Raw genomic sequence first — 17517 nt, forward strand, 5'->3', positions numbered from 1 at the left:
AATGGTTACACCAGTGAAGTTTGCTTAACCTTATTTACTATAAATTGTGTCTCCTGGTTAGAGATGGCAATGAATGGGTGCCATGGGAATCGATAATGGATTCTGCTCCATGAATAACAAAGCAGGCTGAAGCACTGCAGGTAGAAGAGACATATACTCCTAGAATATATGATGACAAGAAGCTGTCTCATCCAGGTTGAGGAGTTTTAATGAAGTGAGCTGCCACAAGTTATTGGCTTGTTCCTCTAACAAATTGTGCTGCATGATGGAGTCAGTGATGGACTTTACTGATGGCATTTTGGACACTGAGAGGTGACAGTGGCCTGGTCAGGACTGGTGAAATGTAGATCATGTTGTTCACCTCACCCTGAAGCTTTAATTTAACTCTACCCCTATGCTGCTGCTGCTGCTACTGCTAAGTCGCTTCAATCGTGTCCGACTCTGTGCAACCCCATAGACGGCAGTCCACCAGGCTCCCCTGTCCCTGGGATTCTCCAGGCAAGAACACTGGAGTGGGTTGCCATTTCCTTCTCCAATGCATGAAAATGAAAAGTGAAAGTGAAGTCGCTCAGTTGTGTCTGACACCCAGCGACCCCATGGACTGCAGCCCACCAGGCTCCTCCGTCCATGGGATTCTCCAGGCAAGAGTACTGGAGTGGGCTGCCATTGCCTTCTCCCTACCCCTATGGGTTTTCTGCAACTTAAACAATCTCTTTGACCTTTTAGTATAGTATACTTGGATCAGTCATAGAATATTAGAGAGCTTATTCCAGTTCTACTTGTGTCCCCTGCACGCTCCCCTCTTAAACTCCTCAGTACTCTATTCTTTGCTGTGTTTCCACAGTGTAGGGTAGGTGAACACTGTTCCTTCCCCATGATATAAAGTGCCATGCTCTTCTCCATGGCTTTAGAGACTGCCTTTTTTATTACTGCCTCCTGCCTCCATGTTATTGGGTGGGAAGGGATGCAGAGGACCAGTTAGTCCAAGATCTGAAGGTGAAACATAACTCAAGAGTCTGAGCTATCAAATGAGGCTTGGGGTTTGGATTGGCCAAGAGGTCAGAGTCCAGCCCCAGAGCTTGGGTCAGGCTGTGGATTACATGTGGGACCCTTTGTGAGCACAAGGAGATATAGGCAAGGATTGGCCTGGGCTTGAGAGTCCTGGTCCCCCCAGGCCTGGTGCTCTCACAGGACATTCCGGAAACAGGAAGATCAGGAAGGTGAGCCCGAGGTTCAGGGCTGCCAGGTACATACAAAGTAGGACACAGACTGGGCCTCTTTACCATATTCTCAGAGGTGGGAAGTCAGGCATTTCCCAGTTCTGCTCAGTTGGTGCCCTCTGCCTCTGCTTTTCTGACAACAGCATTCCACCCCATGGCCTGTTTCTCCAGCTTTGTAGACTCACCCTCTGCCCTGAGTTCTCTCAATGCTTGTCCTTTCTTCCTCCAGTTCTACCATGCCTGTGACCAGCCTGGCATTGTGGTTTTCTGCATCATGGACTATGATGTGCTGCAGTTCTGTGACTTCCTGGGCTCCTTAATGTCCGTGTGGGTCACTGTCATTGCCATGGCTCGCTTACAGCCTGTGGTCAAGCAGGTCAGTCCGGAGAGGGCCCTGGGGGACAACCATTGCCCAAATCTATTTGAAATTCACTTCCCGACCTCTCCCGGGGGCATGGCCAAGCACCCTCACCACCCTGGCCCAGCCCCTGGAGACCTCTTTCTCTAGGTGCTATACTTGCTGGGGGCGATGCTGCTGTCCATGGCTCTGCAGCTTGACCGGCATGGACTTTGGAATCTGCTTGGACCGAGTCTGTTTGCTCTGGGCATCTTGGCCACAGCCTGGGTAAGGCTGGGAGGGCTGGGAGAGGGGAGGTCCCAGCAGGACTTGGGTGCAGGTACTTGGGTATCCGCTTTCCAGTTTAAGGTGGGCTTGGACCCCATCATCATCACTGTGCTGCTCACAGGGCCAAACTCCAGTCTCGGCAGATGCCGAGGGTCACCACCAGGGCTCAGGGGACACCTGAGAGCGACCGGCTCTGGCCTGGGTTCCAGAGTCGTTCCTGAGCCCCCCTTCTCTGCCTCCCCCAGACAGTACGCAGCGTCCGCCGCCGGCACTGCTACCCGCCTACGTGGCGCCGCTGGCTCTTCTGCCTGTGCCCGGGCAGCCTCATCGCGGGCAGTGCCATCTTGCTGTATGCTTTCGTGGAGACCCGAGACAACTACTTCTACATTCACAGCATCTGGCACATGCTCATCGCCGGCAGTGTGGGCTTCCTGCTGCCCCCTCGTGCCAAGACTGACCGCCGGGTCCCCTCTGGAGCCCGAGCTCGGGGCTGTGGGTACCAGCTGTGCATCAATGAGCAGGAGGAGCTGGGCCTTGTGGGCCCGGGAGGGGCCGCTGTCAGCAGCATCTGTGCCAGCTGAGAGGGGCTTTGGGCCAGCCCTGGGGGAACTGGAACCCTTCCTCAGGGAACAGAGCCCTTCCTGGGGTTCCTCCCAGGAGCGTGGAGTCCTCTCGGGGCTGAGACAAGTTGTGTTTCTTGAGGACATGGAGTCTTTCTTAAGGACATGGAACTCTTCCGGGGACCTGGCAACTTCCTGAAGGCCAGGAGACCCCCAGCATCTTCAGGACTGGAGCCTGTGCAGGGCCACAGAGCCCCCTTAGGACCGAGGGGTCCTGCCCAGGGTGTGGAACATGCTGAGGACATGGAGACAGAGCCCTGACAGGACACAGCCTTGTCCCTAAGGAGATGGAGTCCATCTTGGGGAAGCTGAGTCCCCACATCTCCCAGCAGCGCAGCCTCTCTGGCCTTGGCTTCCTTCCCGAGGGCAGTGTCAGGGCCTTGCTGCACTGCAAGGGGGTGCAGGACAGACAGGGTGGGGACTGGGCTGGGGGCGCTAGTATCCTGATGTGATATAGGTGGAGTCTGGTGTTTCTCCAATGAAGAATTTCCTGGTTCTGTGCTGCCCTTTTTACTGTGGGCAAGGGTGTGGGGAAGAGGAGGGAGAGATGGACCCTGAGGACATGGGCATGGGTGACGCAGCCCAGCTGGCATGAGCTGCTGGAGCAGCTGCTTGAGGCTTTCGCCCTATTGTGTCAGGCTGCAGCAGCTGGAAGTATGGAGTTGTGAGTGTGTGTGTGTGTGTACTTGATGAGATGATACAAATCAGTGAGACAGACCTCCTTTGTGGTGCCCACATCCAACAGGGAAGGAAGCTGAGGGCTCGGGAGATGGGATGAGCTGGTACGAATCTCAGATGTGCGAGAAATATCACAAGACTGTAACTCCTTTTTCAGCTCCCATTTTGCCCCAGTGCCAGAAACATAATCTTTTGTCATTTTGGGTATTCTTCTCTTTCCACAAAGGTCACAGCCAAGTCCCAAGGGTTTTGTAAAATGCTGAGATGTGGAGAGGGTGTCCTCTCTGGTCAGAAGTGTCCATATCCCATTACGTCCCCTGAGATTTCATCACCCCATCTGATCCCCAGCTGGTAAAGCTTTCAGAACACTAGTAAAGTGCCTAGCCTGGTATGTGATAAGTGTCCAATATACGTTAGCTAAAGGTCCAGAGGTGTTTGGACATGAGAGGCAACAGCAAGGGGGAGACAGAGGGGCAGGAAAGACTGATATTCATGGGGAACTGTGTCTGGAAGGAGTCTGTGGGTGGAGTGGGGTGGAGATAAGCAGCCAGTGATGAGGTTGGGCAGGTAGATGGGATCTGGCTTTTATCCTAGGAGAGATGAGTAATGGTGTCATTGGAGGGGTTTAAGCAGATGAGTAGCATGATCAGATTGGTGTGGTTTTTTGTTTTCTTTTTTTGAGACAGGTTTTTTTATTTTTTTTTTTTTAGTTAGTGCAGAGGATGGATTTTAGAGAGTTTGGCACAACTGTTGCACACACTGAGAGAGAGAGAAGGTGATGGTGGCGTTAGAGGAAGGAGAGGACTGACCTGGGAGCTGTTGTGAGGTGGACGCTCTGGGCCGTGGTGACGGATTGGATGTGTGGGGTCGTGAGGGTGAGAGGACGCCTCTGATGACTGCCCGGTTTCTGGCTGGGTGACTTGGGGTGTTGATGCTGTTCCCTGAGAGGATGACAGACCTTTGAGGGCAGAGGGATGAGTCCAGCTGTGGGTAGTTTAAGTGTGAGGTGCCTTTGAGGAGGGGAAGGGCCAGCAGGAAGATCTCACCAGACAGAGCAGTTGAACCAGGTCTGGAACCCTGGTCTCCTGGGTCCACAAATGGTGGTCCTTTGCTGTCTCCTGACTTGTTTTGGTGACTTCTTGGAAGGCAGGGCCATAGCCACAAGATACTTTTGCTCCCCACGCGTGTGTGTCCACACATTCAGACTAAGCCCCTGACTGCCTGGAGCAGCACAGGATCCAGTCCCCAGGTGTGACAGGTGACGGCTTCTGAGTGACAGTTCACTTCAGTAACTCTCTGTCGGGAAAGCTCTGTGTGTGCTGAGGAGACAGGCCCCCACAGAGTCCTGCCCTTGAGGCGCCCATGATATGTTGTGAAATATCATGGATGCAGAGGAGACAGGGATAGATACCAAGGGAAAGGTTGCAACAAAGTGCTGTGGGACACAAAGGAGAGAACCCCTTTAAAGGGCCAGGAAAGGCTGTGTCAGAGAGACAGTGTCTAAGCTGCCTTGAAAAAAAAGTCCCAGGTCTCACCAGAAAACAGCATGGGCAACAAACCAAGATGCGACACAGTATAGACACTAGTGAGGGGTCGACTGCATGCAGTGGTGAGTGGAATATTGGGCTGACAAAGTGGAGAGCCTGGGTTTTGAGTTCTGAGGACTCAGCTGAAGAATTTGGGCTTCCTGCTCTGATCATGGGGAGCAAACATAGGTTCTTGAGTGGCGAATCAGCCAGGATCTGGCCAAAGTAGCAGGACCAGTGTGAGTGATGTAAGGCTTTGTTGTGGAGAACAGAGCTGTCATTTGTGGGAGCTATAGGAGAAGCCTGTGCCACGCTCGGCCTCTGCAGTTGGTGTCGGGTCTGAAGCTGCTCTCGGGTTGTGTGAAGGGGAAGGTGAGAACAGACCAGCACCCAGGAGGAACCACTGGAACCTGTGTCTGGCCCTCACTGCCTTGGACTCAGTGACACTGGTAACCTGGAGGAGGAGCTGGCACTCTGAGCATTGGAGTTTCCTTTACTTGGGCCTCAGAGCACCTGCAAGTGGCCTGGCAGGAGCCAGAGAGGCTGCACCGACAGCAAGTGAGGGCTCCACCACCTCAGCGCTGCCTTGCCTTTGCCTTCCCATCTCTTCCAGATTCTCTCATGATCAACCTGAAACTAGATACCTGAGAGCAAAGAAAGCTCTGTGAGGCCTGGATCTGACCTAGTTGGAATGCCCCAGTCCAGAGTCTCCACACACCTGCTTACCAGCACTCCCTGGGGTGATTAACTTGACAGTAGCCAGTGAGGGACAACTGGTCAGAAAATGGAAGCTCTATAAATCTCTAGTAGCTCCTGGGTGAACTGTAGGATTTGGGGTCCTCATCGGCCCCTTCAGGAATTCCTCAGTCTTCCCCCTCCTTCCAGATGTGTGGGGTAGGTGGGCATCCCCTTCCCTTGTGATCCTCCCTGGCCTGCGCCCTGCATTGGCCTATGCGGTGGAAGTGGAAGTAACACTTCCTTCAGGAATTCCTCAGTCTTCCCCCTCCTTCCAGATGTGTGGGGTAGGTGGGCATCCCCTTCCCTTGTGATCCTCCCTGGCCTGCGCCCTGCATTGGCCTATGCAGTGGAAGTGGAAGTAACACCTCACTTCTGAGTGGAACCTTTAAGAACCCTCACAGGCTTTGTCATTTTTCCCTTCCTTTTTGCCATTTTGACCAGTAATGTGGTAGCTGCTTTATCACCCTGAGGCCCAAAGGATGAAGAAGATGAGGTAGATCCCCCAACCAACCTCTGAGAACCTGCAGCGTAAGCGAGAAGAAAAACCTTTGTGGTTTTAAGCCACTGAAATTTTGAAGTCATGACCACAGTGTAACTAGCCTGTCCCGCCTGATGGACTTAGAGAAGAACAGGAAAGCAGGACATCTTCCTGGAGAGGAGATCTCCCCTCAGCAGAGCTATGGCAGCAGCTTTCACCTCTGCATTCCTCAGGCTGTAGATGATGGGGTTCAGTGAGGGGGTCACGACCCCATAGAACAATGCAAGAAGCTTATCCAAGTTGAGGTCCTTGGCCTTGGGCTTGAAGTACATGAAGGAGATAGTCCCATAGAAAATCACCACCACTGTGAGGTGGGCAGAGCAGGTAGAGAAGGCTTTGCGCCGGCCGGCAGCAGAGGGCACCCTCAGGATGGCAGTGAGGATGAACACGTAGGACAGGAAGATGAGCAGCAGCGGGGCCAGCGTCAAGACAGCTGAAGCCACCATTATTAGCAGTGCATTGAGAGAGATGTCCCCACAGGCTAGTTTCAGCACTGCCAAGATCTCACAGAAGAAGTGGTTGATGACATTGTGGCCACAGAAGGGGAGGCTCCAGGTGAGACTGGATTGGAGCAGGGAGTTGGCAAAGGCTGTCCCCCAGCTCAGCACCGCCATCCACATGCACGTCTGCCGGTTCATGAGCTCTGAGTAGCGAAGCGGCTGGCAGATAGCCACGTACCGGTCACATGCCATCACAGCCAGGAGCACGCACTCTGTGGAGCCCAGCGCCAGGGTCAGGAACATCTGCAGGGCACAGCCAGGGGAGGAGATGGTGCTTTGGGTTTCCAGGAAGTTGACCAGCATGAGAGGCACGAAGGAGGATGTGCCACAGATGTCCAGGAGGGCGAGGTTGCTGAGGAAGAAGTACATGGGGGTGTGCAAGCGGGGGTCCAGCATGTTCAGCCCAATGAGGAGGGCATTCCCCAGCACATTAATGGAGTAGACGCCCAGGCAGAGCACAAACAGGACCATCTCTAGGTGGTGGTGGTCGTGTAGCCCCAGCAGGACAAACTCTGTCACGACTGTCTGGTTTGCCCATTCATCTTGCTCTCCATCCATTTCATTCTCCCTCTTTTCCCATCTGTACCACGAAGATGTTGGAAAAAGCACCAGCGGGCCTGGGAGCCAAGCAATGTGGATGTGTTACCTGGGGCGGGTCAGCCCTGCCTCTGGAACTCAGTTTCACCATCGGTACAATGAGAGAGTGGACTTAAGGTCTGCCAGCCAGCCCTCTCAGTTCTGTAGTTCTGGTGTAACTTACAGGAGATGGGGTCCATTCTAATATCTTAGGCCTTTCTCTCTTCTCCCCAGGCTGGCCTAGGAGGGACAAGAGGATAAATTCTTGTTTCTCGAGCTCCTTTTGAATCTGCAGTGTTCTTGGCTGTTAAGAGGAAACACATTTTCTAGGTTATGACTTCACGTGGCTGAATGATGCCCATAGGATTTCAGATTCATTCACTCACTGAGGATTTGTTGAGTGCCTACCCTGTGCAGGGTGTTTAGGTGCTGGGCTATAGCAGTAAGAAAATTAATGTGGACAAGAAGATGCCACAATTGTAACAAGTGCCGCTCCTCTCTCTCAAATTAAGTGGGATGAGCTTGGGAAGGCAGGTGGGTGATGAGTGATGGTCACCTCATTCCTTTGGGCATAAAGCTTGAACATTTCTACTGCATAGGATGTACAAGCCTTATTCTGGTATCTCTCCTTAAGATTGGAGACCATGCATTGATTTTTAAAAGAACATGCAAGAATATACATATGCCAATAGAGCCACAGGTCACAACATTTAACCCTGGTCCTAAAAGCCAAGTGAGTCTCCTCTTGGCCTCCATATAGCTTTGTAGAATAAATGATATTGATGATAATATTACACAGAAGGGAAGGGCAGGTTCTAATCTGGCAGAGGTGTCCGGGTCACTGACCCTCTCTATAAAGAGAGGGTGAGAAACAGCCACAGTCTTTGCCCAGGAGCCTCCATGGCTCTTCTGAACTGGTCTCAGCTCCTTGGGAAATGCCAGTGTCAGGAGGGAGCCAAGTTTCAAGTGTTAGATGGAAAGCTGTCTTGTGGCCCAGATGATCCCCTGCTCTTAGGGATAATTAGGAGCTGATAGTGAACCCTAACTTGTCAGAAGATCAAATTACCCCTCCCTCCATCTCTTCACACCTAGATTGACATGAGGCCAAGGTCGTATGACAACGTTAGAGTCCTCTCTGTCCTTCAGCAATGGTCCCCTCCCTCTCATTCTTCCTGCAGAATTGCATCTATCATTCATATCAGCCGGTGAGCTTACTCTTCCTCAATAAACCATGTCTTTCCCCAGAGCTATAACTTTGCCCGAGAAGTTCCCTTTTGAAGGCTTGTCCTCCCTCTCTTCTCCAGTAGAGGGATGCTTCTTCTCTTCTTCAGAGCCCAGCTCATCTCTCCTCCTCTCCCACCTGCCCCCTGCACAGTCACCTGCTCTCTTCTTCCTCCCACAGCCCTTGGCCATCCTCCCTATTCTTGTGCTGCACACCTGTCTCCTCTGTCACACCTGAGAGCTTGTCTACTTCCTCCAGGCACCTCATACTGTGAATGCTTCCAAGGCCAGTCAGTCAACAGATAGTCAACTCATGATTCAAAAACCCAGCACTGCATAACAGCTTCATAACTAAGTGTAGCTGTGCAATATTGACCAAGTCACTTGGCCTGTGAGACTCAATTTCCTTTTGAAAAGTGGGAATTCTGTGTAGGCCAGATGAGACTCACATAAAAAAGTACCGGTAAATCACCTAGCACCAAGGCTTCAGGTCAGAGACTGTACCTTTAACTATGGGCACCTGCTGGATCTGCGCTCCCCTCCTCCTAGACAAGACCTCCAGCATCTGTCAGGAACCCCTCTCTCCCCAGAGCCTGTGCTGGTTTTCCCTCCTCCAGCCTAAATCAGGGTGATATTGTTAAGGAAGTTTCTGGATCATATGGGGTAGGTGATTAATCTGGGTCAGCCACTGACCGTAAATCTTACCCATGTAAATATTTTAAGGTAGGGATTCTCTTGCTGAAGTTTGGCAAAAAGGTGAATAACTGCCTGAGTGTGATGGCTTATTAAGTCACACATCCAGGATATTATTATTATTGAGCACCTACTATGCACTGAGTGCTGGGAACACAGCAGAGGCTTATGTGCCTTCTTTCCTCGCACTGTTCACAGTCCCCTTGTCTCTTGGTGACCTTGGTCCTATTCCTTCCTCTCACTTGGCTTTAGAAATATCTAGATTCTCTTTGAGTCTGGAATGTAAAGACAGAGTAAAACTTGAGGTCTGGAAAGCAGAAGTTAAAAGGGCAGATCTCTCCTAGGTTATGAGTTCATGTGGCTGGATTAAGTCCACAACTTCATTTCAGATTCAAGTATAAGGCCTTTGTTTATGTCCAAGAGTCCTGATAACCTCCAATTCTGACACTGGACACAGGAGTGGGGGGTGTTTTCAGGCAAGTAAAAGGTAGGAAACTACCTAACTCTGCATTTCTCTCCCCAACCTTGTCTCCATCAGAGAGACCAAGTGGGAATGGCATGTACATCGGAGGGCTTTGTCATCAGGCTCTGGCCTCCCCTCAACCGCACCTCACCTCCTGTACCTTCGGGCATGCCTCCCCACTTCAGCAGACCACACTCCCCGCTGGCGGACAAACCCCACAGGCTCCTGCCCCCTCCCTCTTCTCCTGCTTTCCTCAGGCCGGAGCACCTTTCTCTCCCACCCATCCTCCAAGGCTCAGCTCACACCCACCTCCTCCCTGGGGCTGCCTTCCCAGAGGTCTCCACAGCACTGACCATCCTGACACCATGATGCTCACACAGTCGTTAGCACGGTTTGTTGTGTTTGTCATTCTCTCTCACACAATAGACTGTGAGCCACGGAAATCAAAGGACTGTGTCCAATTTGCCCCCAGCCTCTCCAGTGCCCCACACAGAAGCTGCCATTTGAGATACAGTGCTTTCCTTCTGCCAAAATCCTGATCCCAGATTTCTTACTTTGAGATCACCCTCCTTCCCCTTCTCCCATGTGCACACACAGGATGTGATTACAAGGATAAGAGTTTTGGGGGTGCCATCTCCTCCATGCAAAAACAACTGCTCTCTCTGAAGAGCTAAATGAGGAGACAGGTGGGTTTCCTTGCAATTTAAGAGTCAGATCAGAACACATTCATGGAAATCAGGAATAGCCCATGAAGCTGTAGGCTTGTGACCTCAAAGAAATAAGGCTGTATCTAGAAAATACCCTGCTGCCAGGTTACTGACAGCCTGGACTGCAACATGGGCTCAGGCTGGCACTACAGACAGCAACTGTAGTTCTCTTGGTCCATCAGTTAAGATGAGCTGAGCTTTGGCTATATTCAAAATGGATAACTAATAAAGACGTATGGCACAACACATGGAATTGTACTCAATGTTATGTGCCAGCCCAGATGGTGGGGAGGGGTAGGGGGAGAATGGATCCTTGTATCTGTATGACTGAGTCCCTTCCCTGTTCACCTGAAACTACTTCAGTATTATTCATCAATTATACCCCAATACAAAATAAAAAGCTTAAAGTTTAACATAAAAAAAGATCTTACAGTAGAAAAGAAAAAAATGAGCAGAGTCTTGCGGCAGTAACACACAACCTCATGATTTTAGTGACTTACCAGGACAGAGGTTTAGTTCTCACCCTTCATATCCATTTCAGGTTTTCAGGAGGCTCTGTTCCAGGTTGTCATCCTCAGAGACCCTGGCTCCACCATCTGGGATGTCACCAGTTCTCACAGCTGGGGAAGAACACAGCGGAGCATCTCAAACCAGCAGTCCACTGCTCTGACCCAGAAGCGACATGTGTCCCATCTGTCCACAGCCCACTGCCCTGTGTAATCCTACCATGCCCAGAAGAGGAGGACCAGACATGCTGCAGAGCATTTTGGTGCAATGGTGTTTTGCAGTAGACTCAGGAAACCACTCTAGCATCTATCTGACAGGTCTCTCATTCCATCATGTCCTGGAAAGTCAGGTTTATAGAGAATCACTGTCTAATTCTCTCCCCACTTTTAGCCCTTCTGAGAGGCAATGTGATGCCCTGGAAGGAGCCCTAGACTGGGAGTGAGGGGTCCAGGTCTGATTCTTGCCCTTGTTCCCATTCTGCTGTATGACCTTCGTTGAGTTTCTCCTTGTGTGAAATGGAATTATTCAGTATGTGGTCTCTTGTACTCTGTACCTTCCCTGAAATATTTGCTCATCTTTCTAGCAACCTCCAGCCCAAGTAAATATCATGTCAATTTCATTGGCTGGTAAATCTAGTTTGAACCATTCCATTCTTATTTTAAGCTTCAGACATGATTTTAAAAGGAAGATGAGCAGCACAAGAAGACACTTCTGTTACAATGACCTAGAAGTTCCCTCATCTGGATTCCCGCGTCACTCCACACTGTGATGGCAGAGACGGTGAATGTGGGCTTTGGAGTCAGACCACCAAGCCCAAGTCTGAGACCTGCCACTTGCTAATGGCTTTCTCAGTCTCAGCCTCCTTACTGTAGGGATAAGAATAGTATTTCCTTGTAGGGCAATTTTGAGGATTCAGTGAAAGGTCTTAGCACTGACGTTTGCACAGGGTAAGTATTCAGTAAGTGGTAGTGGATATTATAGTATCACTTTGTTCCCTTCTCCAAGCAGGTATTCTGGTTTCTGTATGCTTAAAAAAGATTTCATGAGAATAGTCAACATGCTAGATGGATTTTCCTTGCCTCCTACCTGTTGGTTCAGTGACATTAGTGCAGGCAGGTGGCTGGAGCAGCTGCCAGGTGTGGTGACCCAAGGCTTGGGAGAGCAGAGTGAGGGAGTACTGAGTTAATTACCAGCAGACACACTGTGCTGAGGTGGGCCAGGATCGAGGCCCCGAGCTCCCAAGGCTCAGCCTCCTGGTCCCCTGTCATGTACACATCTCTCCTGCTCCCTGCCTTTGGGGACCTCACAGTCCCTGTCCAATTTAAAGTTCAGACTCTACAACGACAAGAGTTTGCGGACTTGGCATAATGTGGCTTCAGAGACTCCAGGTTCCCTGTGCTGGGTGAGGTGGGCAGAGAAGAGACACCAGACAGGAATCTGAAGACTGGGTCTCACTGCAGCCCTGCCCCTTGTACCTGAGGCTTGGGGGCTATGAAATGGGGTGTCTCCTGGCAGGAGTGCTGTGGGAACCTGTGCTCATGAAAGGTTGTTGTTATAGTTTAGTCACTAAGTTGTGTCTGACTCTTTTGTGACCCTGTGGACTGTAGCCCATCAGGCTACTCTGTCCATGGGTTTTTCTACACAGAAATACTGGAGTTGCCATTCCCTTCTCCAGGAAATCTTCCCAACCCAAGGATTGAAACTGTGTCTTCTGCTTTGGCAGGCGGATTCTTTACCACTCAGCCACCAGGTAAGGTTAAGCAAAAGGAATTGCTGTACAGGATGATGCCCTGGGCCCCTGTGAGGGACGTGAAGTCAGTGGGTGGGTGTGTGAGTTTCTGCAGGTCCCCTTTTATGTTTCCCTTCCCATGCCCTTCTCTTTGCTTCACAAGAAAGAATGACAACTTGACAGAGGTTCAGGACTAAAAACAGCCTTAAATAATGCAACAGCAATTGCAAATTTTCCCAATAAACTGTGATATGTCTCTTGGAATATCTTTTTGTCGAGAACACAAGTCAAAACACTGGAAGATTGTCACCACTTGTTTTCTAATTGCTGAGAAACGGGACCATCTTACCACTCCATGGATGCCCACAAACAAGCTCCCCCCTAGACCTCTCGCCTCCTCCAGCCTACTCTTTTCTTCCCCATCTCTCAGGGTGTCTCTCAGGGTGATGCAATATCCACCCAAATAACCCAGAAGCTCAAGCACCAAACCACAGTCTCCTTCTCCCTCAGCCATCTCTGCCATCAGCCCAATGTCCCCAAGATGTCTCAGCTCCACCCTCTCTGCCTGACTGCCCACCTCACTGATGGTCAGGCCCCACCCGTACTTCCTCACTTCCTGCCCTCGGGCATGGGCGCTTTTCCTCTGTGCTCTATCTGGAGCCACGTGATCTTCTATTTCTCAAAAATAATACTATCTTTTAAGTTCTAAGTCATGTTCATTTTAGAAGTATTGAACAAGGTTGGAAAGGATAATTAAGAAAGCAATATTAATCTGTAACTCCATCACCTGTAGGAAAGAATAGTTAGTTAACGTTTTGTCATAATTTTCCAGGAATTTCTATATACATGCTGCTGCTGCTGCTAAGTCACGTCAGTTGTGTCCAACTCTTCACGACCCCATGGAAAGTAGCCTACCAGGCTCCTCTGTCCCTGGGATTTTCCAGGCAAGAGTACTGGAGTGGGTTGCCGTTGCCTTCTCTGATTTCTATATACATACTTATTCATATATCCTTAAGAAAATATCGTTAAAAAATTGAGATTATATTGAGTACAAAGTTACTTGTTCTACCCTTTTTATGTTAATGACAGTGTGAACATTTCCCATCATCAATTATTCTTCAAAAAATAAGATTTACAATGGCTGTGTCACAGTCCATCATTGAGCTCCACCAGAATTTATTTACACATTCAGCCCCAGTTGGATATTATGAGTCTTACAATTTTTTGTTACCAAAAATACCTCTGTGATTAATATAATATAGATAGATAAATCTTTGTACTTGTAATAATTTTCTCTGAGTAATTCCTAAAAGTAGAGGTGTTGGGTCAAAGGGTGTGAAGTGTTCAAGTTTCTTGATTCATACCCACAACTTACTTGGCAGGAAGTTCATATAAATTTATTCCCACCCTCACCAGCTGTGTATGATACTACCTGCTTCACTGCACTATAGTTAACAATATATGTTAAGAAAAATTCTTTGCCAGTTTAATGGGTGAAGAATGGTGCCTAATTAGTGACCGTGCTAAAAGTAAGTGTGATTGTAAACTCCCAGTCCCCACAGCATAAAGTCCAAATTCCTGTCATGGCATCAAAGGCCTAGCAGAACATCTCTGCAGAAGCTTCGCCCTGGTTTGGTCAGCTGTGGGCTGTAGGCTGTGCGGCACTCCTCTGTGCCTCTGTTCTGACCAACAGAGGAAGCAGAAAGAGGGACTGGAGGGTACCTGAGAGCTCAGAAAAGGACTGTGTTTACCTACAGGGCACAGGAGAGCTGGCCTGCTGCTCGGCGGCCAAGCTCTCCCATCACACAAGACGATACCACTGAGGCCAGAGGGGGCAGGGAATGGAGATGCTCTCAAGTCTGAGTCCGTTTCCTCTGTGTGTTCAAAGCTGGGAAGAGGCTGAGCTCCAGGAAGAGGTAGAAATTGCAGGGTCTCAGTAGGTGGGGTGAAGATGGTTGAAACAGAGTCTCCCCAAGGCCACATGAAGCCTGAATGCTCAGCAGGGAGGCAATGGAGCAGCAGATGCTAAAGCGATAGAGGAAGCCAGACCCTCAGCTGCTCCAGGTGACCAGTGTCCCAGTGCCTGGGCTGGGCTAGAAATCTTGGAGGCTGGGCCTTGTCACTGCCTCTGCTGTCACCTCCCCAGGTGCTAGCCTGTGCCTGTCATCTGTGAACTTCATCTCAGCTCTGCTCAGATCTGGGGAGGACCCCAGGGTCTGTCCTACATGGATGTATTCTCTGTTTATTTAAGAAACCGGTGTGGGGTTGGGGTTGGGCAGGGTCAGACCTTGGGACAGAGTGAAATCCGGTACTACTGGCTCTTAGAGGAACACTGAAATAAAGCAGGAGGAGCACAGTGAGAGGTGCAGAGTGGGGAGGCTTCCTGGAGGAGGTGTCATTCAAGATGGGCCTTGAGGTGGGGAGAGGAGTAAATTAGGAGTTGGGGATTAACAGATTTACAGTACTATATATAAAATAGGAAAACAACAAGGACCTCATGTTTAGCTTAGGAAACTACATTTTAAAAATAAAAAGACAGGCCTTGAGGATCAGGCAGTCCTTTTACACATGGAGCTGTGTGCTGGGTGGGGGCTGCCTTGTGGGAAGAACCAAGAAGGGCACAGAGCTGGGCATTGCTGGGTGCACTGAGGCTCCTGCCAGGTTGGTGTGTGAGGCTGACAGGAGGGAGTCTGTGGGGCACAGGGTGGGGAAGGGGGTTGGTCACGACCAGCAGGGCCAGGTTTCAGGGGCCTGGAATGCCCCCAGTGAAGCCCTTTCACTTCATCCTGAAAGCTCTAGGAGCCATTCAGGGATTTTGGTCAAGAGAGAGATCAAGTAGACTTTTCCAAAATATCCCTCTGGATGCCCCTTGGAGGATAGATTGGGAGGAACAAGACTGAAATCCTGAGGCCAGCCGGGAGGCTGGTGTGAAGATGCAGGGAGTGATGCTGAGAGCTGGCCCAGGGCTCTGCCTGGGGAAGGAACAAAGGCGGAATTGTGAGCTCGGATCTGTGGCAGGATCAGTGGGAGGTGGTGCTGCCTTTCTGGGTTGAAGGTTCCAGGCCCCTAACCCTGCGCTCTATCCATCCTCTCTGTAGGCGAATGCAGGCCTGACCTGCTAACTTGCAGAGCCCTGGCCTCCCTCATCTGGAGGTCTGTATCCTGCCCCACACCTTCCTGGCAGCCTCCTTCACCTCCTTGTTCCTCAGGCTGTAGATGATGGGGTTCAGCATGGGTGTGACCACAGCGTAGAGGACCGTGAAGACCTCATCAGAGATGCGGGCCTCCTTGCTCTTGGGTTTCATGTACATGAAGATGACGGTGCCGTAGAAAAGCATCACCACGGCCAGGTGTGCTGAGCAAGTAGAGAAGGCTTTGCGGCGCCCGGCAGCTGAGGGTACCCTCAGGGTGGTGGCCAGGATAAGCATGTAGGACAGGCAGATGAAGGCCAGGGGCACGGGCAGCAGCAAAATGGCACCCACCAGCAGGAAGACCTCACTGATGGACGTGTCACCACAGGCCAGCTTCAGGATTGCCAGGATCTCACAGGTGAAGTGACTGACCACGCGGTGGCCACAGAAGGGCAGCCTCATGGCGATGACTGTCTCAGTCACTGACTTGAAGAGACAGAGGACCCAGGCGGCTCCCGCCAGCAACCAGCAGAGCCGGTGGCTCATCAGCACGGGGTACCTAAGGGGCTGGCAGATGGCCAGGTAGCGATCATAGGCCATGATGGCGAGCAGCAAACACTCTGTGGAGCCTGTAAACAGACTCAGACACATCTGGAGTGTGCAGCCAAGAAAGGAGATGGTCTTCTGGGCTGACAGGAGGTGGACGAGCATCAGGGGCACAAAAGTGGAAGTGTAGCAGATGTCCAGGATGGAGAGGTTGCCCAGGAAAAAGTACATGGGTGTGTGCAGGCGGGCATCCAGCACTCTGACTGCCACGATGCCCATGTTCCCCAGCAGGGTCACCAGGTACATGACTGAGCACAGAGGGAAGAGCAGGTGCTCCAGGGCAGGGTAACCTGAAAATCCTTTCAGGAAGAACTCAGACACCTCTGTGCTGTTGACTGGGTCCATATCGCAGAGCTCTGGAGGGACGCGCAGCTGGGAGCAGGGAAAGAATGTGCAGGGTGGTGGGGAGCCCACAGAGTCTCTTTAGGGGTGAAGCATATTGCTAGGACCTTTTCGAGCCCTGACACACTTTCTCTCTGAGACTTTGGGCAGTCCCCATACTTCTTTCAGTTTTCAATAGATCCACGTGAAAAATGAGGATTGAGGTGGGTCAGAATTTCTCTAAGACAGTGTTAATAGAAATGTGGGCAATCTGAAAGAGCAATTTGAAACAAAGTTGGATTAATCAAAAGTAAATAATTTACTGCGGAACTTCTCAGAGTCATTAACACACCACTGTGATTTGTGACTTTCTGAAAGTGATGCAGAGAGTAGGTAGTTCCCAAACTTATTTGACCATAGGTCTTCCTTTTACAGAGCACCCATTAAGCTTCTGCAAGTAAGTGTTCTAGCAGCATAGTTTTGGGAACAATGGGCTGGATGGAAGGTCCTCAAATCTTAGAATCACCTGTAAAAATTAAATGAGAATCACCTGGAAAAATTGTGAAAACACAGAGTTTCTATCTTATTAAGTCTGAGTGATGCTGTTCTGTTGGTCAGGGGACTACACTTTGAGAATCACTGGGCTAGATGGTCTCTGAGGGTCCTCCTGGCTTTCAGGAAGCCTTGAGTTGCATCACACTGTTCCCACTGATGGAGATGCCTGTCTCATTTATCCCCCAGACTGCAAAACTCTGACTTGCCTGCAGGTCGGCTCTAGTCTCCATGCATGAAGCACACGTTGTGCTCTATATTGGAGGGGCTCCTGGCCTCTGAGCCTATCAGGGGCTCGTCCACCTGTGCGCCCATAGGGCCTGCTTCATCAGCTACTGCGGATTGACCTTCAGAATTGATCTTCACCGTATTCATTGGAGGGACTGATGCTGAAACTGAAGCTCCAATACTTTGACCACCTGATGCAAAGAGCTGACTCATTAGAAAAGACCCTGATTCTGGGAAAGATTGAAGGCGGAAAGAGAAGGAGAAGACAGGATGAGATGGTTGGATGGCACAACTGACTGAATAGACACGAGTTTGACCAAGCTCCGGGAGTTGATGAT

At 50.6% G+C, this 17517-nt stretch overlaps 3 protein-coding genes across 52 annotated transcripts in view; 1 reads left to right on the top strand and 2 right to left on the bottom strand.

Annotated features, from left to right (window-relative positions):
• Positions 1–16985, top strand: part of TMEM8B (transmembrane protein 8B) — a 48860-nt gene extending 31875 nt beyond the window's left edge. For 24 of the 50 annotated variants that reach the window (XM_081508502.1, XM_081508629.1, XM_081508551.1 and 21 more), the window contains 3 exons: positions 1450–1596; positions 1729–1845; positions 2091–2962. In XM_081508502.1, coding sequence (XP_081364628.1) covers positions 1450–1596; positions 1729–1845; positions 2091–2426 — 600 coding nt within the window. In that variant the 3' untranslated portion in view covers positions 2427–2962. Of the gene's footprint in view, positions 1–1449; positions 1597–1705; positions 2963–10646; positions 10930–12257; positions 12363–13173; positions 13286–15439 lie in introns of those variants that run through there. The other 26 variants (XM_081508235.1, XM_081508345.1, XM_081508381.1 and 23 more) reach the window with 5 other exon arrangements.
• Positions 3413–7291, bottom strand: LOC145513464 (olfactory receptor 2S2-like). Its single transcript, XM_081509892.1, has one exon. It carries the CDS (start codon positions 7001–7003, stop codon positions 6026–6028), a length of 978 nt encoding a protein of 325 aa, XP_081366018.1. The 5' UTR covers positions 7004–7291; the 3' UTR covers positions 3413–6025.
• Positions 15485–16423, bottom strand: LOC145513470 (olfactory receptor 13J1-like). Its single transcript, XM_081509919.1, has one exon. The coding sequence runs from the start codon at positions 16421–16423 to the stop codon at positions 15485–15487; it is 939 nt and encodes a 312-aa protein (XP_081366045.1).
• Positions 16986–17517: the final 532 nt, after the last annotated feature.

Source organism: Giraffa tippelskirchi, chromosome 1, assembly GCF_054371585.1.
Source record: "Giraffa tippelskirchi isolate mGirTip1 chromosome 1, T2T-mGirTip1v1.2.pri, whole genome shotgun sequence".
NCBI lineage: Eukaryota > Metazoa > Chordata > Mammalia > Artiodactyla > Giraffidae > Giraffa > Giraffa tippelskirchi.